At 35.6% G+C, this 26,455-nt stretch overlaps 2 protein-coding genes across 5 annotated transcripts; both read left to right on the top strand.

The window, feature by feature from the left end:
• The first annotated feature begins 415 nt into the window (after positions 1–415).
• LOC136229471 (serine hydroxymethyltransferase 1, mitochondrial) lies at positions 416–6,043 on the top strand. 4 transcript variants are annotated; one of them, XM_066018298.1, is made up of 16 exons: positions 416–624; positions 717–767; positions 855–941; positions 1,244–1,365; positions 1,514–1,590; positions 1,766–1,890; positions 2,036–2,128; positions 3,031–3,123; positions 3,228–3,425; positions 3,575–3,679; positions 4,427–4,492; positions 4,658–4,735; positions 4,933–5,044; positions 5,115–5,225; positions 5,381–5,539; positions 5,832–6,043. In XM_066018298.1, exons 1-15 carry the CDS (start codon positions 535–537, stop codon positions 5,518–5,520), a joined length of 1,548 nt encoding a protein of 515 aa, XP_065874370.1. In that variant the 5' UTR covers positions 416–534; the 3' UTR covers positions 5,521–5,539; positions 5,832–6,043. The 4 variants fall into 4 exon arrangements, with proteins under 4 accessions (XP_065874370.1, XP_065874371.1, XP_065874372.1 ...); XM_066018299.1 differs by having other exon boundaries at positions 5,835–6,043; XM_066018300.1 differs by having other exon boundaries at positions 5,381–5,521.
• A 3,278-nt stretch (positions 6,044–9,321) lies between these two features.
• On the top strand, positions 9,322–24,637 carry LOC136229934 (probable cytosolic oligopeptidase A). Its single transcript, XM_066018790.1, has 17 exons — positions 9,322–9,762; positions 10,114–10,281; positions 10,542–10,665; positions 12,356–12,432; positions 12,730–12,873; positions 12,967–13,194; positions 13,263–13,353; positions 13,809–13,930; positions 17,930–18,037; positions 18,134–18,379; positions 18,948–19,093; positions 20,444–20,561; positions 20,859–21,018; positions 21,116–21,147; positions 23,458–23,523; positions 24,112–24,183; positions 24,325–24,637. The coding sequence occupies exons 1-17, from the start codon at positions 9,337–9,339 to the stop codon at positions 24,409–24,411; spliced, it is 2,415 nt and encodes an 804-aa protein (XP_065874862.1). The 5' UTR covers positions 9,322–9,336; the 3' UTR covers positions 24,412–24,637.
• Positions 24,638–26,455: the final 1,818 nt, after the last annotated feature.

Consider the following 26,455-nt stretch of genomic DNA (forward strand, 5'->3'; position numbering starts at 1 on the left):
AAAATTGTATAACTTACAAATTTAAATTCAATTAGCTCTAAGCTTTTTATAATCTCAAAACACATTTTCAAATTTTTTTTTTTGAATAAATGAAGAGACAAGGATAATTTAAAAAAAAATCACTAAAAGTCTAAAAATCAAATAAATGGAATTTGAATTTTAGTATTATTATTATTAAAATCAATTTATTCATTTTAATAAAATTCTGATATTTTTGTTTTATCATAGGATTTTTGTGGAACAAGTATTTTTAGTAGTATTATTTATTTTTGAATCAATTAAAAAAGAAAAGACAAGAGATAATAGACCAATAAGAACAATCGTAGTCCATAGACATAGCCGAAAATATACTTGGCACAGCCAGGTAGTACCACGTCAGCACCATCATTTCAGAGCAGTGGCCACTCACTCAGTGACTGGGGATAACGCGATCTTCGACCACCATTTCACCACCACTACACAACCAGAAAAACTCTCCCCCTTTATATTTTTCAAAAAAACAAAACCAAACTTATCGAGAGATACAGAGGAGAAATGGCAATGGCAATGGCGATTCGCAGGCTCTCCTCTTCAGTCGACAAGCCTCTTCGCCCTCTCTTTAATGCTACCTCCTGTTATTACATGGTTATGTTTCTGCCTGCCTTGCCTTCATTTTTCTTCAATTCATTCTCCTTTTCTCTCAATGTTTAGTTCTCTTTTCTTTTATTCTTTTGCAGTCTTCGTTGCCTAATGAAGCTGTGTACGAGAAGGAAAAGTCTGGTGTCACTGTAAGCTGTTGAATTTCTTTTCCTTGTATTCTTCTTTTACCAATTTCTTACTTTTTCGATTTTAACTTAAGATTTCTTCATTTGCAGTGGCCGAAGCAGCTCAATGCATCACTGGAAGAAGTGGACCCTGAGATTGCTAATATTATTGAGCTCGAGAAAGCGCGCCAATGGAAGGTAATTATCAGGCTTCCTGTACACGAGTCTTAATTTCAATCATATATGGGTTTAGCAAGTTAGCCTAGTATCAACTGAACTTCTGTTCGTATTAACTGCCCGTATTTTGTTTGTTCTAGTCTGTTTTCTTACTGATTTTCTGGATTTAGGCATATTTTCTTCTTCTCTTGTATTCTCCTTGTCTCTTGCTTGATGTTGTTTGCTAAATATTTTGGCATACTTTAGATTTTCCCGAGAATGCAATTTAGCATACTGAATAATTAATTTTTTTGATCTGACTGAAAAGAATATTGTGCCTATAGGGTTTGGAACTCATTCCCTCAGAGAACTTTACTTCTTTATCAGTGATGCAAGCTGTTGGATCTGTCATGACCAACAAGTACAGTGAAGGGTATCCAGGTGCACGATACTATGGAGGAAATGAGTAAGTTATGCACTTCTAGAGTTCTGACATTGCAAGTTCAAATCCTAGTCAGAAAGCTTGATATATATATAGATTGTGCTTATATAGCATAATTGACATTTGCATAATTAATTTTTGAACTCCCTAAATATTCAAATACAAATTTCAGGTATATTGACATGGCAGAGACCTTGTGTCAGAAGCGGGCACTCGAAGCATTTCGGTTGGATCCTGCAAAGTGGGGAGGTAGATAAACGCTTTCTTACAGTCACTTGTGGACCTCTTGAGTTACTAGCTATACTTGGAGAAAGAGCGAAATGCAGCCTGCGCAGTGTCCTAAGAAAAAAAGTGGCTGCAATTTTTAGCATATTTACCATCATAAACATTTCATAAACTCATTATTCACCTTTATTTGTTGCAGTGAATGTGCAGTCGCTTTCTGGGTCTCCGTCAAATTTTCAAGTATACACTGCATTGTTGAAAGCTCATGATAGAATTATGGCACTTGATCTTCCTCATGGAGGGCATCTTTCTCATGGATATCAGGTGCTTGTGACTTCCATCAATTCTGTTGCTGTGTATTAGTGCAAGTCAACCTGCCCATTTGTGCTTGCACAAATGCATGCTACTGTACCACTGAAATATGATTATTAAAAGACAACATCATCATCAATTTTTCCATTTTGTGCAGACGGACACCAAAAAGATATCTGCAGTATCCATATTTTTTGAGACAATGCCTTACAGATTGGATGAAAGCACTGGCTATATTGACTATGATCAGGTAGGTTTCCTGTCCTTGTTATGATCATTCTTATATGAATTTGTAGCCAAGGTAAGCTCATGAAAGGGAAGAAGAGTTACCATTTCTTACGAAAAAGGAAAAGTAACAGTGTTTAAGATGCATAGAATATTTCTCAAAAAAAAAAAAAAAAAGATGCATAGAATATAGAACTTAATGATAATATGATAAATTAGTTTAAGTATAAGTAGGTAATTTGATTAATAGCAGATTACAGATTCACATTATTATTACTGAATTTGATACCTGCAAGTGAAATTTTCGAGATCGTATTATAATATAAACAAGTCTTCATCATCATCATCAAGTCATTATATTATTATTATTATTGTGACTGTTACTAGTACTATTACTATTTATTGTTATTAATATTATTATTATCCTTATTGTAAGGCCTTAGAATGAATAAATTTGCTTGCATCTGTAATGAATCTATGATTAAACTATTATAATTGGGAGAAATGTCATTTTCTTTCCAAACGATGTTTCACTTCTTTTAGCTACTTTATGCCATCAGAAATATCAATTCCATCTGCTTCCATTCCAAACTGAAATCTTGGAATCAGCTTGTTACCTTTCAATACTTAATCATTTGAACCCTGTACTGATATCATGTCTTACTGCATACATCCGCAATCTTTATTACTGCAAATGGTCCTAGTAGTAATAGGTAAATCCAAAAAACCCGTAGTTGCATAATATGAAAACTAAATGAACATAATGAGCAATATCTTTTCTCATGGCTGCATCAGATTATCAACATATGTAACCATGCTGTATAAAATTACTTCATTTGTTACATTATGGATATGCACGTATTATTGTATAGTTGTACATTTCTGCTTTTGGATTAGTAAAAAAGAAATTCCTTACCTCAATTGCAGCTGGAGAAGAGTGCCACCCTTTTCAGACCAAAGTTAATAGTTGCTGGTGCTAGCGCTTATGCACGTCTATATGATTACGCACGTATTCGCAAGGTAATCCTTACTTTTACTCGGACTTCCAATTAGGACATCTACGCCTTAAAGTTTGTGCTCTTGATTTGATTTTGTAGTTTATAAGGTTGAATTTGTTTTAACAGGTTTGTGACAAACAAAAAGCAGTAATGCTGGCAGATATGGCACACATTAGTGGTCTGGTCGCTGCTGGTGTCATCCCATCACCTTTTGATTATGCAGATGTAGTGACCACCACAACTCATAAGTCGCTTCGTGGACCACGTGGAGCCATGATTTTCTTCAGAAAGGGTTTAAAAGAGATTAACAAACAAGGACAGCAGGTGAGTTGTTGAAGGAAGGATATTACCTGTTTTATAAATAACAAATCCTTTTCTTCATAGCATCTTCTGGATGATTTCTGCTTCCTGCATTTGCTGAAATTGGTTTTCTGAAGTGGAACTAATAACCATTTTCTGAGTTTTTGCTGAAGGTCTTCTATGACTATGAGGACAAGATTAATCAAGCAGTCTTTCCTGGACTTCAAGGGGGTCCTCACAACCACACCATTACTGGTTTAGCAGTTGCATTAAAGCAGGTGAGAGTGTTTGTAAAATAGTTCCTATTTACATCTCTGTGGAAAATTTCCGTGTTAGTTGCATATGTTGCATTTTCTTGTGAAGAAAAGGGTCCATTTGATAAAGAGATATGTAGTTACTAGAATGGTTGGAAGTGCCCAAGAAATTGATTATTTCTTCTGCTATTAGCCTACGGACAAGTGAGCTTATTTTAGGTTGATAGCGAAGGAAAAACTACATTTTTAGATGGGGAAGGCATCAATAAATGAGCAGTTGGTTTGTTTAAATCCGATGCAGACACTGCTATAATTTCTCATCAATCTCATATTAGTGTGGGGCTGTGTCTTGAGAGATATGCAGATGTTCGATCCCTAGCCGCTCATTATTGTCGCTTGTGTTATACTTATTCCGTTGCAAAAGCAGAGGCTATAAGTATTTTGGAAGCTCTTAGTTTCACTTAAGAGCAGAAATGTTGATACTATAATTATTGAGTCTGATTGTCTTATAATTATTTCTACATCGGGTAAGGGGCTGCCTAGATTTGCTTATTGATGATTGTAGAGATAATTCTTATAATTATTTCAATGGCTAAATTTGTTATGTCTATCATGCAAAATTAGCACCAGAATTGATTTTATCTTGTACACTTGCTATTTTCATATATCTTGTCTTGTCTTATATGACTAAAAAATTTCGGTCTTTATGATGCAAAAATAGCATCAGACACTGTTCACTTGCCAATTTCATTTGCTCCTATCTTGACACAGGCTACTACTCCAGAATACAAAGCCTATCAAGAGCAAGTTCTCAGTAACTGCGCAAAATTTGCCCAGGTATCAGATTATTAGATACAGCAAATATCTGATCCAAAACTAGATTAAATAAAAACAGATTTATCTCATTGATGAGAGATATAAGGTAGAAATATTGTCAAATCATTATGAATCCAATTGATTTCCTTCCAGTATCTGATATCTACAAAATTACCATTTTTGCAGACTTTAGCTGAGAGTGGATATGATCTTGTTTCTGGTGGTACTGAGAACCATTTAGTTTTGGTGAATTTGAAGAACAAGGTAGGGACTTTTTTTCCTTCTTTTATAATCACCTGATACACGTGCTTTTGTATATTAGCCAGGTTCGTTCAAGACAATTATACCTGTCCCCTTAGGCTATGTCCATCTGATGTCTGTGAACTTAATATTATCTTCCGAAAAGTAGGGGAGTATTATTTCGTCATTCTTTCTTCTCCCTAAGATTTTCATGTTAACAGGGTATTGATGGCTCCAGAGTTGAAAAGATACTTGAAGCTGTTCACATTGCTGCAAACAAGAACACAGTTCCTGGAGATGTATCTGCCATGGTTCCTGGAGGCATAAGAATGGGTAAACCATTTGATAAATTAAAAATATTAATAAAAAAATTGTTTGTTTCTAAATGTAATTGCATTTTCAGGAACCCCTGCTCTTACATCTAGGGGATTTGTTGAAGAGGATTTTGCTAAGGTAGCGGAATTTTTTGATGCTGCGGTGAAGTTGGCACTGAAGATCAAGGGTCAAGCCAAAGGTTAGGAAATCTTCATATCCAAGCTTTAATATATATAGAGAACTTACTGGTTCTCATACTTAATAGTGCCATTTGTGTCCTCAATCCACACATTTGTGGTAGTCTCTTGTATCATATGTTATTGAGGGATGCCTGCTGTTCATTTTGCAAACCAGGAACCAAGTTAAAGGACTTCATAGCAGCAATTCCTAACTGTGAATCTGAGATTGCAAAGCTCCGCCATGATGTCGAAGAGTATGCTAAGCAATTCCCAACCATTGGGTTTGAAAAAGAAACCATGAAGTACAAGAACTAAGGTATCCAAACTGCATCAGGTACATTTATGATGACATTAGCTATGATATATGTTGCCTTAACTCCTTGGAAACAATATGTTTGGTTCCTGGATTTTCACATTGCTAGAATTGACCATATTCGAGATCACATTACAACACTTGAGAAAAACAATATGCAGTTCACACATAGAATGTTTAATCTTACAATTACTTACAGATACTTCATTTTCTGAGAATGTATCAGAAATGCGTTCTGTTGTGCTTCTGCATATCTTCATCGAACTTTTTGTTAGAAACGAAGTTTAATGATTGTTTGTTTATTTTTGAACAGCAGGTTATCAGATATCAGAACAGTTTTTTTTTACTCAGTCGGGTTTATGTGAAAAGACTTTGACTTACAGATCATATCAAGGCTGTGAATGTTGGGTTCTTTATCCATATAATCTTGCAAATTTTGATCTGTATCTGTTGTAACTTGTAATGTATATATGCAAAGAAACCAACTGAAGCTAAGTAAAGCAATAAATTTGGCCCTTCTAAATGTGATCACCATTTTTACTTAAGGGTCTAATTGGCTTGAACTGTGTTTGACAATACATGAACATCAGTTCATACAACTATTATATCTTATAAAAACTCAACTCTAAAATTCTTATAATAGAATGACAATATAAATTTATGAATTATAATATGAGTATAGATAATTATATGAAGATTAATATATATGACTATGCAGGGTGAATCGAGGATTTCTCTCCTATGAGGGCAAACAATATAACTAAAATAATTTTTATCCAAAAAATAATAATTAATAAAAACCAGAGGTCAAAGTTAGTTCAAGTAAAATAGTAGCAAAAATATAAAATCAAAATTCTAAGTAGGAGCAAAAAAATACCAAAGCAGAGAGGCAAAGATCGGAGATGGAGTGCCGGACCAACGATCAACGATCCTACTACGGAGGAATTGGCTGCCGATTTTGATTTAATCTTAGTTAGGATTAAGGATTTCAATTCAAGCTTAAGAAGAAAGAGGAATTTGGGAAGAAGAACTAAAGAGATTAAAGAGAGTAAGATAGACAAATGATTTGTTTTAGGACCTATTTAGTTTTAAATTTAAATATTTACTTTTTATTTTTTATTTTTGTTTTTAACAAAACGACGTAGTTCTAATTAAATAAAACGACGTTGTTTTGCTTTAAAACAGAATTAAAAAAATAAAAAAAAATTAAATTTAAAACCATTCTCCATCCTCAATTATAGAACCAGTACCTCCATTGATGAATGAGGTAAAGCTCTAAAACTTCAAATTTAATATCTGAGTTTAAAAAAAAATACAAATCTATATGTATATATAGAGATTGTAATAGATAAGTGAAGAAGATTAACATAATGGACAAAAATTAGGGAAAATTACAAAACTGGGTCAAATGGGAGGCCCATTTACATATTTAACCTATTTACTAATCCTACTACATATCTAGATTGATTTTGTGTGACTTTCCCATAATACCCCTAACCTTCCCACTTCCACCACCCACGAATCGCCGCTCCCCCTATCTCCTTGGTTATGCGAAAAGTTGCTCCTGCATTAATGATTTCAAGACTTTTGATCTTCCTTTCTTCCTTTAAATTGCACGAAATCTGCATCATTTAGTCAAAATCACAATGAATTTCTCTTTTTCCTCTCTCCATCTCTTGATTCTGCAACTTCCCAACCCTAGAAAACGAAGCCATGGTTTTTCATCTTCCTGTTCGTTGCTTGGTTTCTTTCTTCTTGTTACCATCAAAGAAATGGTTTTTCTACGTTATTTCCTTTGTTCTTCCCATGTTATCATATTGTTATTGTCGTTTTTGGGGGTGAAAGGGGCGAAAAATATAAGTATCTGTTTTTTTTTCTGCGTTTTTTTCATGAATTCACTTTGCAATCGATGGTTTCGCTAAGCTTTGCGAAGAGAACGAGCCTGGAAAGTGACGATCTACTTCGCTAATCGTTGATTTCGCGAAGATATGCGAAGAGAAAGCGTCTGAAACATATGGATCTACCTCGCGAATCTATTAGTTCGCGAAGTCTGCGAATAGATCCTCACGTTTCAGACCTCGCAGACTTCGTGAAAGCATCGATATGCGACGTAGATAGTCACGTTTCTGACCTCGCAGACTTCGCGAAAGCATCGATATGCGAAGTAAAACCCTGCACATTTACATTCGCATGCTTCGCTAATCTTCATTTCGCGAAGCCAAAATCGTCTTTTTCCCTGCCTAACACAATTAATTTTTTCTATAGATGATTGAATACGTAATATCCCTTTCTAGAAGGCGGCGTACTGGGCTGCAGGGGAGATAATTTTCCTTCCTGTATAGGGATAAACTTCCCCAAGACTGACACATTCACTCCTAAAGTGGTTGGTTAGGAGAGGTTTTGTCAATCTTGGGGTGCACCATGGGACACGTCCATCCCATGGTGCCAATGTTCAAAGTGGACCTAACTTAATCCGTACCAATCTTGAATCAGATGAGTAATCTTGGTGGGCACCGTGAGACACATCCATCCCAAAAGGTCTGGACCTTTTGGGATGGATGTGTCTCACGGTGCCCACCAAGATTACTCATCCGATTCAAGATTGGTACCGGATTAGTTAGGTTCACTTTGAAATGATTCGTTAGGAGAGTTCATTGTGGCAATCTTGTTGTAAAATTTGATAATGTTATAATTTGAATGTTGTTATTGTGGCAATCTTGTTGTAAATTTTGATAATGTTATGATTTGAATGTTGTTATTGTGGCAATCTTCTTGTAAATTTTGATAATGTTATGTTTTTAATGTTAGAATCCGTTGTTGTTTGCCATTTTTTGTTATATACCACTTTGCGAATTAGCTTCAAGTCATATCCAGCATTCGCATATGCGAACTAAATTCATCAAGTAAAACAAACTTCAGCTTCGCAGGCTTCGCATATGCGAACTAAATTCATTAAGTAAATCCAAACATCAGCTTTGCAGGCTTCGCATATGGTCGAATATGCGAAGTCAAACGGGATAGAGCGAGCCGCGCGTAAATATTGAAGGTATTATGGGAAAGTCACACAAAATCAGTCTAGATATGTAATAGGATTAGTAAATGGGTTAAATATGTAAATGAGCCTCCCATTTGACCCAGTTTTGCAAACAACTAACAACAATAATAACAACTATTAGCTAAAATGCCCTAAATGTATGCCATGTAAGATGATTCTTTTCCACGTAAAAGACACATGACAAAGGGCTATTTTTTTAAAAAAGCCAAGGTTATAACAAATATACTCACCTAATTCTGTCATATTAAATTTTTCATCTTTTGTATCTATCATATTCTTCACTTTCTAAAATTAGAGTTATTCACCAAAGGAGCATAACTTAGTTGGTACATCTCTGAATCAGAGATGAGAGATTGTGGATTCAAATCCATCCTCTTAAATATAAAAAAGATTATATAGAGCTTTGCATTAAATCTAAAATAATAATAAGTTAGAATTTTAAGAACGGATGAGATTCCTACCGCAACATTTTAGAAGAAATCGATTATATTGTAATTTTATTATGGCCGGAATAAAATTTTAGTCGCTTTACTATACTATCAAAATAGTTTAATGACCAAACTTCCATGATCATATATGCTTTTTTTACTCCTCTCCCTAGTATATGTAAAAACTGTTTGGGTTATCTAACAAATAATTCTAAATCCACCACTTATTGTGAAAATTTCTATGGGAAATTTATTTTTGTACATTATTTTGATTTGATTATAGATAAGAGAGAGAGAGAGGAGAAGTGAACCCGGGCAAATTAGAGGAAGTGAAAATGAAAGCTGGAGTTTTCAAACCAAATAGAGAGCTAAAACTACTAGTAACTCTCCTTTTGGTGAATATGCTAATGGCTTCACGTATTTCTCTCTCCCGCTCCGTCCATCCTATACTTAAACACTCCTCTTTTTCCCATTTTGCCCCCAAACAATTCCCTAAATCTCATCCTTGTCCCCTCTGGTCATCTTCTTTCTCCTTCTGCCTTCGTCAATCTCTCCGTAAATCTACTCCCTTATCTGTCTCTCCCTCCTTTTCTTCCTTCCCTTGCTATTCTTCACTTTCTCCTCCCTCAATGGCTGTTACTGCTGCTTCCGACGACACTCTCCACTCCAATCCTCTTTTGCAGGACTTCGAATTTCCTCCTTTCAATGTTGTTGAGGCTGAACATGTTCGACCTGGGGTTCGCGCTTTGCTGACCAAACTTGTATGTCGCTTTGATCTTTCTTGTTTTCTCATTACTGGATTCTCCTGTTTGGCTTGTGTTGCGACCGAGTTTTTTGCAAGTCAATGCTTTTTGGACGGGTTTTATGATTTTATGATTGCATTGTCTTGTGATTTTGGTATCTGGATTATACGTCTATCATGTTTATGTTTCTGAATTTTGGACATTTGGATATTCACTTGCTTTGATTGATTTACTGTTCCAATATTTCGGTTATATTACTCTTGATCATTCTTGTTGTACAGTTATTTAATTTTGGTTTCCAGAGATTAAACTTTATTTCTTTTGTGTCTTTAATGTTGATTATGCTAGCATATGCGCTGTGATTTGTAGGAAAGTGATTTGGAGGAATTGGAGAGAACATTAGAGCCATCATGGCCAAAGTTGGTGGAGCCATTGGAGAAGCTTGTAGATCGCTTACAGATAGTTTGGGGGATGATCAACCATCTTAAGTCTGTTAAGGACAGAGCTGAACTCCGTGCTGCTATTGAAGAAGTTCAGGTAAATATTGTTTACACACAGCCTTGTTTATGTATGCGAACTAGGTTGGATAGTTCATACCTTTTGTTGGAACTAGACTGGAGACTACGTAAAAGTGAACCTCATTAAATCACCATAGCTTTGTGATGTTTGATATATATATATATATATATATATATAAACTAATGTGTTTGTTAGATGCTCTTGCTCGCATTAAGAAAGCTATCCAAAATTCTTGTTAGACTTCGTTGAAGCTTATGGGTTTTGGCTCTTATTTGCAGCCAGAAAAGGTCAAATTTGAGCTTAGATTGGGACAAAGTAAACCCATTTACAATGCGTTTAAGGCTATCCAAGAATCTCCTCAATGGCAGTCACTGAGCGATGCTCAGAAACGTATTGTGGATTGTAAGTGTCTTCAAATTATATAATCATCTGAGCTTATTATTTTTTTCACTATTTTGGTTTAATCTAGATTCTTAGAAGTTAAAATATTATTTACAGTTTTCTTTTTCTTACGAGTTTTGGAAAGATATATATTGGAGCTCTTTATTTTCTATTCAATCTTGTTGTTTCTGGTTTTCTGAATTTTAAATGGTGCAATGGCCTTAGAGCAGCTAATTACATGATGTCATGATCACCTTCAATTATTGCTTGGCCTGTTCATTATTGAATGGGTAGGTTTGGCATAGTCCAACAGGCTCTCCAGAATAAAAAGGAAAGTCACCTCTAGGGATACCTTACATGATCTGGTTGCAGTTTCTTGTTTGATATGTGTGAATTTGCATCTGAGTTTCTTGCAACAATATTATTACAGGTATTAATGTTTCCGTAGTGTTTATTTATGAGGTAAGTTGATTCATTGTAACCAGCCATCATGTCAGTGTTCTGTGATTCAGTTTTTAGATGGCTTTCTCTTGTTGTTTTCCTTTTCAATGGAGAAGATCTTGGTGTTGCACTCATAACTCTTGCGTATTATTTATTCCCATCTGGTCAGTTAATTATAAATTTATAATAAGTTTGAAGGTTAATCATTTGATTACCTGAATCCTTTTAGGTATGAGAACTAGGAAGCACTGACACTTCTAGGAGGTTAACGTACATCGGACACTCTGGACACGACGGGCACACGCACCCAACACGCCAAAATAAATGTCCCCTCTTTTCTTTTCTTTTTTAATACGGGGACACATGGGGACACTTGGGGGACACGACTTCTGAGTTAATTAGGTAGAGTTTTTTTTTTTTAGTAATTTTACAAAAACGAGGGGCTGATATATAAAAATAAAATAAAATAAAACCCTCTAAAAAAATTAAAATCTAAACAAAACAATATAACAGCCGCCCCTTTTTTATGTAAAGAAAAATCTAAAAACTTCAAAAAACCCAAACCTAAAATCCAAAAAAACAAATTAAAATTAGAAGTTAGAAGAACCTAATCTAAACTCCTCTGATTTGCTATGGATTTTTTTATGGTTTATAATGACTTCTGTCTGAATGTTATTTATGGTATATATATATATAATTGGCATGTCCCCACCCGTGTCTCATATTTTTTTAAAAAAAATGTCATTTGCCACACCCGTACGAGTACCCGTGTCGGTGCTTCCTAGTATGAGTGAGAATGAAAGGATAAGAAAGCCTAGAAAATACATACTGCTATTTTGCTAATGTAATATTTCCATTTATTTAGTTAATAACTAGTATTTGCTTTGTTAGTTTCACTGTTTCAGGAAATGCACCAAATAGATGTGTCTGTACTGTACCCCTAGTGCAGTTGTACCTCATTGTTATTATTTTTTTAAAAGTTTTAATGAAAGCAGAAGTAGTTGTTAAATCGAGATTCGACTTGTGACTCAAAATCCTCATTTTGTGAACCGGGACTCGTGAATCGAACCAAATAGTAAGATTCGGATAAATTCAAAATATTATAAAAGATAAAATATTAACCATGTTTAACTTTAATAAAATATTACCACTTTATTGTTATCCTTACAATATGCTGACAATCTATTAATTTTAGTAGAATATATGCATGTTTAAGACCACAACTGCCTCGTTAAAATGCCTATTGACTTCTTCATTTGACCCTGCACAGCCCAAATCAAGGAGGCAGTTCTTAATGGTGTTGCTCTTGAAGATGATAAAAGGGAAGAATTTAACAAAATTGAGCAGGTTTTTTTCGTATATACTTAGTTGTACTTATTTATTTTCGTGGAGTAATAAAGGGAAATTTTGGCATTGTTTTTTTTTTTTTTTTTTTTTTTTTTTTTTTGTGTGTGTGTGTGTGTATTAATTAGATTTCATGGGGTGTGGGAATTACTTTTGAGTTCCTCTTTGTTTTCATTTTCCTTGTTGAGGTATCATGCTTCATGTTTAGTTATTGAAATTATCAGCTGAGGCAATGGTTAATATGTACTATTTGAATCATTACATATTTAATTATTGTTTTGATTATGGTATAATTTGCAGGAGCTGCAAAGACTATCTCAAAAGTTTGAGGAGAATGTATTAGACGCCACAAAGAAGTTTGAAAAGCTCATTACCGATAAGATTGAAATTGAAGGGTTGCCTGCTACAGCACTTGCATTGGCAGCAGAGAGGGCAGTATCTAAGGTATCACATGGGAATTTCCATTTTTCTGTATTGTTTCCATTCCATTCGTTAAGTGGACTATCTTTAGGTTTAATTATATATTTCTTCTGACAGGGGCATAAGGCAACAGCTGAGGATGGACCGTGGATAATTTCACTGGATGCTCCTAGTTTTATGTCTGTCATGCAACATGCTCGAAACCGTGATTTGCGAAAAGAAATCTACCATGCTTATGTATCTCGTGCTTCAAGTGGAGATTTAGATAATACTCATATTATTGACCAAATATTGAAGCTCAGACTGGATAAGGCTAAGCTCCTTAATTATAACAATTATGCTGAGGTATTTGATATGAACTAATATTATGCTGAACAAGAACGATGTATCCTTGCTGATATGATTCATAACAGGTAAGCATGGCAAAAAAAATGGCAACTGTTGAGAAGGCAGAAGAGCTCTTAGAAAAGCTGCGGACAGCTTCCTGGGATGCTGCGGTTCAAGGTAAAATAAGTGTACTTTTCAATTCAAAGGGATGGCTATTCCAATGTACTTTTCAATTCAAAGGGATAGCTATTCCAAATACCTTAGGGCATAAATGACAACATTGATACCATAAGGTATTACCTTTTCAGTATTGTTTTATTAATTATGCACATCTGCATGCAGAACCCTAAAGATGTTTACGCTTGTTTCGTATATATGTGTTCTTAATCCCGGATGCAGTATTATTGCATTAAACTTGTATCACTATTGGCAAAGTCTAGTTTCTTCCTGTTTCTATTGGTCTGATCCAGTCTGTACATGATTTTTATTGTTGGACAAAAATATAAGGTGGATGTCGGATACAGCTTGCTTCTTCATATTCCCAACCTTTTCCTTTCTATATGCTTCTGTATCTGCAAATTTACCTTAATTGGAGCAGATATTTAAAACCAAATTCATATTCTATTTTGCAGATGTGGAAGACCTTAAAATCTTCTCCAAAAAGCAAGGTGCAGCAGAGGCAAATGATTTAAATCATTGGGATCTCACCTTTTGGGCTGAGAGACTTCGTGAGTCAAAATATGACATCAATGAGGTTATCTATCTCTCTTTCTCAAAAGCATATTGTGAATTACATAGTTCAATTATAATTAGTTGTTCGTCAAGTAATATTATTATTGAAGCTGATTTCTGAACTTGATTGTTTATTTATTTATGACACCTCATCAATAATTCATCAAACCCAGACATTCTTTTTTGAACTTTTTGAGTTCTTATATTATTAACTAAGATTTATATTCTTTTCCAGCTTTGTTAACTTTTCCACGTGGCACAATTCGTAACACGTGACAATTGTTTTAATTTTTTTTCCATATCCATCTAATGAGACAATTAATGGAGCACTATCGAAATAAGAAGAAAGACTTGCATATGGTTTTCATTGACTTGGAGAAAGCATATGATAAGGTATCAAGGGAAGTACTTTGGTGGGCCTTGACAAGGAAAGGCATTTCGCGGAAATATATTGACATCATAAAGGACATGTATGAGGGAGTATGCACGAGTGTACGTACTAGTGTTGGGAAGACTGAAGAGTTTCCTATTACGATTGGAGTGCATCAAGGTTCCGCACTAAGCCCATTTCTTTTTGCCATCGTTATGGATGAACTAACAAGTTCACTTCAAGATGGTATACCATGGTGCATGCTGTTTGCAGATGATATTGTGTTGGTTGATGAGACGAAAGAAGGAGTGGAGATGAAGTTGGAACTATGGAGGCAAACTCTAGAATCTAGAGGCTTTAAGTTGAGTCGAAGTAAGACAGAATATTTGGAGTGTAAGTTTAGCGGCCGTAGGAGTAGGGAGGCAGGGACAATCACCCTAGATGGGAGAGTTGTTCAGGCCTCGGATTGCTTCCGGTATTTAGGATCTATTATCCAAACGGATGGAGAAGTAGATGGAGATGTTGCTCATAGGATTAAAGCTGGTTGGTCGAAGTGGAAGAGTGCTACGGGTTTCCTTTGTGATCCCGGCATGCCTAATAGATTGAAGGGAAAATTCTACCGGACGGCAATTAGACCAGCATTGTTATATGGTACGGAGTGTTGGGCAGTGAAACACTGCCACATCCATAAGATGTCGGTGGCGGAGATGCGTATGTTGAGATGGATGTGTGGTCACACGAGAAAGGACCGGGTGCGTAATGAAATAATTAGGACAAAAGTAGGGGTCACATCTATTGAGAATAAAATGAGAGAAAACCGACTAAGGTGGTTTGGCCATGTGAGACGTAGAGCGCTTGATGCGCCGGTTAGGAGAACCGAAGAGTGGCAAAGGGATGTAGTGGTGAGGGGTAGGGGAAGATATATTGACATCATAAAGGACATGTATGAGGGAGTATGCACGAGTGTACGTACTAGTGTTGGGAAGACTGAAGAGTTTCCTATTACGATTGGAGTGCATCAAGGTTCCGCACTAAGCCTATTTCTTTTTGCCATCGTTATGGATGAACTAACAAGTTCACTTCAAGATGGTATACCATGGTGCATGCTGTTTGCAGATGATATTGTGTTGGTTGATGAGACGAAAGAAGGAGTGGAGATGAAGTTGGAACTATGGAGGCAAACTCTAGAATCTAGAGGCTTTAAGTTGAGTCGAAGTAAGACAGAATATTTGGAGTGTAAGTTTAGCGGCCGTAGGAGTAGGGAGGCAGGGACAATCACCCTAGATGGGAGAGTTGTTCAGGCCTCGGATTGCTTCCGGTATTTAGGATCTATTATCCAAACGGATGGAGAAGTAGATGGAGATGTTGCTCATAGGATTAAAGCTGGTTGGTCGAAGTGGAAGAGTGCTACGGGTTTCCTTTGTGATCCCGGCATGCCTAATAGATTGAAGGGAAAATTCTACCGGACGGCAATTAGACCAGCATTGTTATATGGTACGGAGTGTTGGGCAGTGAAACACTGCCACATCCATAAGATGTCGGTGGCGGAGATGCGTATGTTGAGATGGATGTGTGGTCACACGAGAAAGGACCGGGTGCGTAATGAAATAATTAGGACAAAAGTAGGGGTCACATCTATTGAGAATAAAATGAGAGAAAACCGACTAAGGTGGTTTGGCCATGTGAGACGTAGAACGCTTGATGCGCCGGTTAGGAGAACCGAAGAGTGGCAAAGGGATGTAGTGGTGAGGGGTAGGGGAAGACCTAAGCAAACTTGGAGGAGGGTGATCGAGAGTGATATGAGTTTATTGGGAATTGAGGAAAATATGGTAGTGGATAGGACGGAGTGGAGGGAGCGAATCTGTGTCGCTGACACGACTTGATTTTCACGGTTTTATATGATGGTTCATGTTAGCCGACCCCGAATCATTTCGGGACTAAGGCTTTGTTGTTGTTGTTGTTGTATAGACTTAATATGTGGATAAATAAGGAATTAATTTTTTTCTTATTTATCCACGTAGTAAGTCTTAATGGAAAAAAATAATTAAAACAATTGTCATGTGTCAAAGATTGTGTCATGTGGCAAGAATTAACAAATCAGTTAACTTTTCATCCAAAACGGGTTAAATGTCACATATGAGAATAACTCATGGGTCAAATGTTACCAAATGATACCAGAGGGGGCAAATAACAAAATTTTGGATACTACATGTCAACTAGGGCTTTAATCCATTTACAACTAGAAGAACTATGTACAGGGTTTAGATTTGAATTAGCACCCTCTGTCCATACTCTTAAAATGAAATTTCTTAATCCTTAGAACTTTTTCTTATAATCCACTTGGAATGCATGAATTCAAAATGTAGAATTTTTTTCGAAATGAATTCTTGTGCTGTCGATACTGGTTTAAAACATGAAAATTGAATTCCATAATTTATGCTTGGAAAGGATGATTATTTGTTTTTGTTTTTTACTCTTGATTTTTTAGCATTATTTGTCGATGCTCCTTAAAAAAAAAACTTAATATGAAGCTGATCTTTATCTTGCAAAAACTAAAATACTCTAAAATCTAATTAATTAAAAGACATTAAAATTCTTGATGAAAAAATAGTTTTTTCCTCAAAAGACTATAATTTGAATAAGAGAAAAATACAAAACTAAATCTGTAGTTTGGCCGATTTGCAAAAACAGTCCCCGTGGTTTAAAAGTTTGCAAACAAGGGTTATGTGTTTTGTGCGGTTTACAAAATCAGTCATTCTGTCCAAAATTGTTGTGACTATTTTACTCCAAAAGAGAGCGATTTGGAGCAATTAAAAATATTGACTTTTCAAATTACCCAAAATACAAAAGGTCTGACTTTGCAAATTAACTAAACCACAAGTATTCTCTGACCGAAAAATTGACATGCAGATTTTTTAACTGAAAATTTCATAAAGCACGGAATCCTTGTTTGCAAACTTTTAAACCAGGAGAACTGTCTTTGCAAATCGGTGGTTCATTTTTGTACTTTTCTCTTTAAATAATTAAAAAAAAATTGAACAGTTGATTATTATTAAAGAACAATGTTACAAGCAAAAGAGATAAAAATATTATGAGAGTTAATTAAAGGTTTGATGAGAGTAATACTGTTTTAAAAACTGTCTTTTTAAAAAAAAGAAAGTGGAAGTCATTACAAGTTGTATCTATTTTGGTAGAATTTGCTTTAAGCATACTTAGTTGAAGGGAATTCAATTCTAGGAAATTACATTTGTAATTTTTTATTCCAAGCTTAGAAATTTAGAATTGCAAATGAATTTTTCAACATTTTGAGGAATTCATTCATTCCAAGTGGTGCCTTAGGTTTCTTCTTTTTAATTTAGACTTTATTCTATCTACTAGCTGGTAAAGTATATTTTTCTCTGATAGTGGATATCATTATAGTTGATTGAGAAGGCATCCATTTGTTATCGTCTTGGCACTAAAGAATGGAAATCACAAAACATATTTTTGTGTGTTTTGGATGCATAGGCACTAGCAATTGAACATTTGGCATGTATGTTTGATCACACTGCATAAGATTATCACAGTATAGTGTCTTGGCTTCATTCACTTTGTGTAAAATCTAAACTATTTCTCATGGAGAAATGCTTGTTTTCATTTTTAATTTTACAGGAAGAACTACGACCATATTTTTCACTGCCAAAGGTTATGGACGGCCTTTTCAACCTTGCAAAGAAACTCTTCGGAATTAATATTGAATCAGCTGATGGTTTAGCTCCTGTAATATATTCCATTGGCTCCAATTTTGATTTGGTTGCTGCCTTAACCATAGATTATCTGTTTTGCATGTTACTGAATGTACTTCTGGTTTTGTAGGTTTGGAACAATGAAGTTAGCTTCTACTGTGTCAAAGATTCCTCTGGCAGTCCAATTGCGTATTTCTATTTTGATCCATTCTCTCGTCCATCTGAAAAAAGAGGAGGTGCATGGATGGATGAAGTAGTTAGTCGAAGTCGAGTTATGTCACGCAATGGCACTGCTCCAAGGTTGCCTGTCGCACACATGGTTTGCAATCAAACGCCACCAATTGGGGGCAGTCCAAGCCTTATGACATTTAGAGAGGTAAACTTGTACGTATGTGCTTTGGTTCAATTGGCCATAATTTGCATCAATGAGTACAAGTCCACTTGCAAAGATACATAAGTTTTTGATGTCAGAACCCCTATAGCACAAAGACAAAAAGACAGCTATATGTATGTATGTGTGTATATATATGTGTGTACATATATACATTACATATATACACACATATATATGGATGGAAGGATGGATGGAGACGATATTTCTTTCTTTCTTGCTAATGCATAGCATTATGACTTTATTCTTCTTTTTTCTTCACTGAAACTTTATGCTTCTCTTAGTTTGCTGCTGATAGTATTCTCCTATAATCCAAGTTTAGACGGATTTCAAGATGTGAATGTATACGGCCTTATTTTATCAATCATAAATTTGATAAGAACTGCATTCCTGTGAATTATATGACTAAATTATTCATAGATTTTCTCTAATGAAGAAGGATTTTGTCCTCATTTGAGAGAAAAGTAATGTTGTGTAATTCTGGATGTCGAATGAATTTCATGTTTTATCACATTGTGTGTTCCTTGCTGAGAAGATTGATGCTGTATTGTAGGTTGAGACTGTCTTCCATGAATTTGGTCACGCCCTTCAGCATATGCTAACCAAGCAGGATGAGGGACTTGTTGCTGGTATTCGGGGAATTGAGTGGGATGCTGTTGAATTACCCTCACAATTTATGGAAAATTGGTGTTATCACAGGTAACTTGATATGAACCTCAGTTAGCATGGCTGATTTAGTTTCACTGTATGATTCTTTTAATCTCTATCTGTTGTATTCCCTTGTTCCTGTTTTAATTTAAGTCTCTTTAGAAGTGAGAAATATGTAGGCATGTCTCAGGCTATCTTCCTTTATAGTCTAGTTTTATTTCTTATTCATCTAGGGCATAGTTATTACAGATGCACTAAGGTGCAAGGGGGTCTTGGATCCTAGGCGCAGAGCGCAGGTGCACGCTTGAGCAACATCAGGCGCAAATAGGCTAAAGTATTATTGGAAAATAGAAATTAAACATAGGTGCAACAAGCAAAGAACCTTTTTTTTTTTTTTTTTTTTTTGTTTTTACTCGTGTAAGTGTTGGCGTAACCTAAACATTTAATCAAGTTATGTCAAACATTAAATGATTAGCAACATGAAATTTAAGCAGACTTTTGCCTGAACATAATTGAGTCTTTTCATGAATAATCAAACTGTCAATCATTAATTAATTTGGAGCCTGAAATTTGATCACGAACATGTTTGTTTTGGCTTAAAAAATGAATTTCCAAGTATATATATGATATATGATCTTTTCATCAAGAATACTAGTTCAAATACCAGGGTAGGTTACCAAGGTCCCTGCTGGTCAAAAGGCTAATTGGGATGTAGTCAGGTGTGAATCTGTGTTATAGAGCTTTAATATTTATGCTTGTTAGTTGTTCCAGTTGTTGTGGATTAAGCATTTAAATATGGTCTTGGCATATGAATAACCACAAAAATAGTGGGATAAAAATGATCTAGACATTTAAGAATTCAATGAAATTTTTCTATTGATTAAATAACTCGAATGTCAGGTCATTGGCAAATGCTATGTGGTTGCTAACAGCTTCCATTTCCCTTCACCCATGCACACTACATGGTGTGTTTCTAATATTTCTATTTCTATTGTTGTTATCTCAGCATGGTTTGTTTTGGCAAAAATTACTTTACTATAAGCAAATTGGAGCCTCATAGGAGAGAACTCTGCAATATCAGAGTTTTAAATGAAGTCAGTCCAGAAATTTTACTCGTCCCTTTCATTCCACAGAAATGTTTAATAGAACGACGTCTGGGAACTAACTTGATAACTACTCTCATAACAAAACAGGGAACAAAACCACCATCAAGCAACACAAAAATGAATTAAAAAAAGAAAACTAGATACAGCTGCAGTTGCAGTTGCTTTCACATTGCATCTTGTAATTATGGTAAATATCAAAAAATAGTTTTGTAATTGCTGCTTAGGTTCTGAAGTCATAGAACAGTTATATGTTCAAATTGTGCATTACGCTTATACTTGCACGTATTTTCTGTAGGGAAACTTTGATGGGCATTGCAAAGCATTATGTATCTGGGGAGACGCTTCCTGAAGATGTATATTTGAAGCTTCTTGCTGCAAGGACTTTTCGTGCTGGTTCCCTTAGTCTTCGACAGGTTGGTAGTTGATCTGATATGGGTTCCCTTTAACGTCTTTTCCCCCTTCCCTTTTAAATTTATGTGGATATAGTTTTTTCTTGCAATGAAATTTGGCTTTACATGTTTTCTTTGGGGTTGAGGTATGCGTTTCCAACTTTCCTGTACCATGTAATATTATTTTAGATTGTGGTTGCTGCTTTCCTAAATTTACCTGTGTATATGTCACTTTTAGGAGGATATTCTTCTTCCAACAGTGGTAAATTTGCAACAGGTATTGTGGTTGATCACATTGTTGTTGTTGTTGTGATATTTCAGTTAAGATTCGCAAGTTTGGACTTGGAGTTGCACTCAAAGTATGTGCCTGGTGGCTCAGAGTCAATCTATGATATTGATCAAAGGGTCTCTAAGAGGACTCAAGTGATCCCGCCACTGGCTGAAGATAGATTCCTTTGTAGTTTTAGCCATATATTCGCAGGTTTCCTTTACCATGAAGTTACATAGATTTCTCATTTTTCACTTGTAACTACCTTCCATTTTGGCTTTATTAATTCAATTCTCTTTGTGTTCATTAGGTGGATATGCTGCTGGATATTATAGTTATAAGGTATGCATATTTTCTAGCGCCAAAACCTTGTTATAAAATGTGGCACCAAATTTATGCTAATGGCTTGGACATAATAGAAGTAAAAATGATTAAATGTCTCAAAAAGTGTATATTCCTTGTCACTTTCTTCACAGATTTGTGTGCATTGCTCAGTGTTTAGCTTACAGCAAAAGCACCTCAGATTCAGATTACTCATCATTTGTTTTTTTGTTCTTTCTAAACAACAACAACAACAAAGCCTTAGTCCCGAAATGATTCGGGGTCGGCTAACATGAACCATCATATAAAACCGTGAAAATCAAGTCGTGTCAGCGACACAGATTCGCTCCCTCCACTCCGTCCTATCCACTACCATATTTTCCTCAATTCCCAATAAACTCATATCACTCTCGATCACCCTCCTCCAAGTTTGCTTAGGTCTTCCCCTACCCCTCACCACTACATCCCTTTGCCACTCTTCGGTTCTCCTAACCGGCGCATCAAGCGCTCTACGTCTCACATGGCCAAACCACCTTAGTCGGTTTTCTCTCATTTTATTCTCAATAGATGTGACCCCTACTTTTGTCCTAATTATTTCATTACGCACCCGGTCCTTTCTCGTGTGACCACACATCCATCTCAACATACGCATCTCCGCCACCGACATCTTATGGATGTGGCAGTGTTTCACTGCCCAACACTCCGTACCATATAACAATGCTGGTCTAATTGCCGTCCGGTAGAATTTTCCCTTCAATCTATTAGGCATGCCGGGATCACAAAGGAAACCCGTAGCACTCTTCCACTTCGACCAACCAGCTTTAATCCTATGAGCAACATCTCCATCTACTTCTCCATCCGTTTGGATAATAGATCCTAAATACCGGAAGCAATCCGAGGCCTGAACAACTCTCCCATCTAGGGTGATTGTCCCTGCCTCCCTACTCCTACGGCCGCTAAACTTACACTCCAAATATTCTGTCTTACTTCGACTCAACTTAAAGCCTCTAGATTCTAGAGTTTGCCTCCATAGTTCCAACTTCATCTCCACTCCTTCTTTCGTCTCATCAACCAACACAATATCATCTGCAAACAGCATGCACCATGGTATACCATCTTGAAGTGAACTTGTTAGTTCATCCATAACGATGGCAAAAAGAAATGGGCTTAGTGCGGAACCTTGATGCACTCCAATCGTAATAGGAAACTCTTCAGTCTTCCCAACACTAGTACGTACACTCGTGCATACTCCCTCATACATGTCCTTTATGATGTCAATATATTTCCGCGAAATGCCTTTCCTTATCAAGGCCCACCAAAGTACTTCCCTTGGTACCTTATCATATGCTTTCTCCAAGTCAATGAAAACCATATGCAAGTCTTTCTTCTTATTTCGATAGTGCTCCATTAATTGTCTCATTAGATGGATGGCTTCCATAGTTGATCTTCCCGGCATAAAGCCAAACTGGTTTTCCGAGATCTTCACCGTCCTCCTTAGCCTTTGTTCAATCACTCGCTCCCAAAGTTTCATAGTGTGACTCATTAATTTGATTCCCCGATAGTTGGCACAATCTTGGACATCGCCTTTGTTCTTATACAAAGGGATTAAGGTACTTTTCCTCCATTCTGATGGCATCTTATTGTTTCTCCAAATTTTGTTGAAGAACGTCGTCAACCATTCGATTCCTCTTTCTCCCAAACATCTCCAAATCTCAATAGGGATGCCATCAGGTCCTACTGCTTTCTTCAACTTCATCTTACTTAATGCCATTTTGACTTCACCCTTTTGAATTCTCCGCAGGCATTCATGATTTATCATATCGTGATGGATACTTATATCTCCAACATCTTGTTGGCGATCTCCATTAAATAAGTCATCAAAATAGGACCTCCATCGTTCCTTGATATCCTTATCTCCAACTAGGACTTTCTGGTCCACATCCTTCACACATTTAACTTTTCCGAGATCTCGCGTCTTCCTATCTCTCATCCGAGCAATTCTATATATGTCTCTTTCCCCTTCTTTCGTATCCAATCTTGTATACAGATCCCGATTCACCTTTGCTCTAGCATCTCGTATGACCTTCTTTACTTCCCTTTTAGCCTCTTTGTATTTTTCGTAGTTCTCGTCACTCCTACATTTCCCCAATAGTTTATAGGATTCTCTCTTACTCTTTACTGCTTGTCGTACTTCTTCTGTCCACCAAGATGTGTCCTTACCCGGTGGCATGCTACCTTTAGAGCAAAGGTTTGGCACAATTTATTTCTTGCTTTTGTGCCCTTTTTTGGCTATCTTTTGTTGTATCTGAAAGTGATAACTATTAATTGCAGTGGGCAGAGGTGCTATCTGCAGATGCATTCTCAGCTTTTGAGGATGCTGGACTAGAGGACAGCCAGGTATGTTCTTAGGAAAGACTTTTTATGACTGACATATAGCTCTTTGGTAATGCTATATTTTGTCCATTTCTATACATAGTGTAGCTCTGGTCATTTGTCTGTATGACCTCTTGAAAGATTTGTGTGAATGCACGTAGCATTTTTCATGAACAAATTTGGCACTGAAAATACAAAATTTTCAAGATTACAGTTTTTGGGTTCTGCAGTAAGAATGGAATTCCAAAGAAGATCCATTAACCGTGTCAACATTAAGTATTCTGCATTATCTCGATGTTATGTTGGTAAATTCCAAAGAGGGCGAGCCTTGGCGCAATGGTAAACGTTGTTGTCGTGTGACCAAGAGGTCACGGGTTCGAATCTTAGGAGCGGCCTCTTGCCAAATAAATTGGCAGGGGAAGGCTTGCCCCCAGTACACCCTTGTGGTGGGACCCCTCCCCGGACCCTCGCTCAGCAGGGACGCGTAGTGCGACCGGGCCGCCCTATGTTGGTTCAGTCCTTTTATATGATTACAGAAACCTAATACTTGCATCAACGTTGAAATAAAGCTTTGTGTTTGTCTGGAATGAGTGAACACTGTTGTTGATACAGGCTGTGAAAGAAACAGGACAGAGGTTCCGAGAGACCATTCTCGCTCTTGGAGGTGGAAAAGCACCTTTGGAGGTCAGAAAATAGAAGCTAAATATTTCCCCTATATTGTTTATGCTTCCTTCCGCATGTATTTTATATATTGTTTAATAATGCACAGGATACAATAGCTTAATCTTGTCTCTTTCCATATAAATTGAATGATGTTGTATCCAGGTTTTTGTGCAATTCCGTGGGCGTGAACCTTCACCAGAGGCACTGCTCCGACACAATGGCTTATTATCATTTGCAGCTTCTGCATGAAAACAGCTTTTATTCACTATGCCGAAATGCGCAAGTGGTAAATGGTATAGAGGCTTGTTTAAGTTGCCTCTTTCTTTTAGAGAGAAAAATGCCCAACTGTAGGATGTTGTGGCAATTGTCTGAATCGTTGCTTAGTTCAATTGATAGAGCTGGATTGTAGAGGTAAACATTTTACAAAATAATGATAGCTTTATGAATATAGAATATTCTGTTTTTGTTGGCCTAAGCTTCTTGTGGACATCTTCTTTTGGTTATTGTTAAAACTTGTCTGCTCTACCCAATCAAACAATTAGCCAACCATTAGAATGGGAATTACTACATCTACAAGGGAGCAAATACGTTCATCAGAAAACGTTTTGCTTTCAGAAAAAGCAGGACCTTAATATATTCAACATGTGAGATAACTGTAACCTTGCACAATTACTCTCGTTAGGCACAGACTCAACCTGGATTTTATAATTAGATCCTATTTACCATACAATTTAATGCTTCAATCAAACTTCATCACTAAGGCTTTGATTGGATGAAGTGTTTAAGAGGCTTATTAAAGTAATTGGAAAGGACAGTGGTGTTCACTTGGTTAGTAATTGACTAAATGAATTTGAAAATTAAAATCATTTTAAGGCGAGATTTTAATAAAGCTAGATCTAATAGTGATTGATCAAATTTATTATAAAGTGTCTTATTCGCCCTCTGAGTTTTCTTATAGTGACATGAGTAACTCCTTAAATCAATGTGGTGATACAAGGTTGGATTTAGATAAATTGAAATGTATATCACAAGTAAATTTAAGGGGTCAACATATGACTGGAATCAAGTTTAGGAAGCTAATATGTCACTTTAAATAAATTAGGTAACTAATATATTACTTTAGATAATTTCAAAAAAAAAAAAATATTACTTTAGATAAGTTTAGGTTTTAGATAAGTTAAGGAGGCTAATGAACTAGCTAGAGCGGATGTTTTTTTTTTTTTTCATCAAGTTTAAATCCTAATGTATTACGCCCAAGAGTTTAAAAGGAAATGAAGGGTTGGAACCTTGTCATGTTTGAAAGGAGGAATGAGTTTATAATGGTTAATAAAATTTAAAAAATATAAAATAATACTAAGTTAGTAGCTTATCTTTTAAAAAACTTATTAATTTAATTTTTAAAAAATTAATGTTATATATATTTTTTAATTTTTTTGGTAAACTATAAAAAAATTCATATGGTTATATTATTTTACAAATTGGTATTTGTGATTTTTTTCCCTCCAAAATCAATATCGTTGGTTGTTGCTATAATATAATTGAAAAATTTATCTTTACATGTTAAATAGCTAACGTGACACAAATCCATATTTATTCAAAAATTTCTCTCTCTTCTTCGTATTCTTCTTCTGAAATTTCTAAAACCTACAAATTCCAAGAATCGATACTAGAAGTTTCAGAATAATTGAATTATTCTGAAATTTCCAAAATCATTATGAGACTTTTAGAAGGATTCTGGAAATTCTAGAATGAAGAAGAAAATGAAGAGAGAAAAAGAAAAGAGAAGAGAATTTTTTTTTTGATGTAAACGTCATTGTGCCACGTTAGCTACTTAATAGTGTGAGGATAAATTCCGCAATTCTATTAACAGTAACAGCTATTTACTCTGATTCTGAAATAGAAAATTACAAGTACCTGTTTGTGTAACTACATGTTTTTTTTTTACAATTTACCTTTTTATTATTAAAGTGTTTAAATATTAAATAATACATATATATATATATATATATATTTAGTTTGAAATAGGTATCGTGATTCTCTCCCAAATAAACTCTTATGTTTACACTAGGACGAGCTCAAAATTTATAAAGGAAACCATACTTTCAAACACTTCAATTTGAAGAGTTAAGAAGTGGTGGATTTCTAATCCTTCTTATTCCCTTTGTAAATTCTCTCTCTAATATTCATCTTTCCAAACAAGACAAGGTTGATATAATTAACTCGAGAAGTTTTAATATTAAATTAAATATCTACATTATAACATTTATTTTTGTTTCATAAGAACTATTTTACC

Source organism: Euphorbia lathyris, chromosome 5, assembly GCF_963576675.1.
Source record: "Euphorbia lathyris chromosome 5, ddEupLath1.1, whole genome shotgun sequence".
Classification (NCBI taxonomy): Eukaryota; Viridiplantae; Streptophyta; class Magnoliopsida; order Malpighiales; family Euphorbiaceae; genus Euphorbia; species Euphorbia lathyris.

What these genes read in the sequence shown, in the direction of transcription:
- LOC136229471 (XM_066018298.1), top strand. Translation starts at nt 535, where the DNA reads ATGGCAATGGCAATGGCGATTCGCAGGCTCTCCTCTTCAGTCGACAAG. An exon ending in CTACCTCCTGTTATTACATG is followed by an intron (nt 625 to 716) that starts GTTATGTTTCTG and finishes ATTCTTTTGCAG; the next exon opens with TCTTCGTTGCCTAATGAAGC. An exon ending in TCCTGGAGGCATAAGAATGG is followed by an intron (nt 5,045 to 5,114) that starts GTAAACCATTTG and finishes TTGCATTTTCAG; the next exon opens with GAACCCCTGCTCTTACATCT.
- LOC136229934 (XM_066018790.1), top strand. Translation starts at nt 9,337, where the DNA reads ATGAAAGCTGGAGTTTTCAAACCAAATAGAGAGCTAAAACTACTAGTA. An exon ending in AATTTAACAAAATTGAGCAG is followed by an intron (nt 12,433 to 12,729) that starts GTTTTTTTCGTA and finishes TATAATTTGCAG; the next exon opens with GAGCTGCAAAGACTATCTCA. An exon ending in CTGGATATTATAGTTATAAG is followed by an intron (nt 21,148 to 23,457) that starts GTATGCATATTT and finishes TATTAATTGCAG; the next exon opens with TGGGCAGAGGTGCTATCTGC.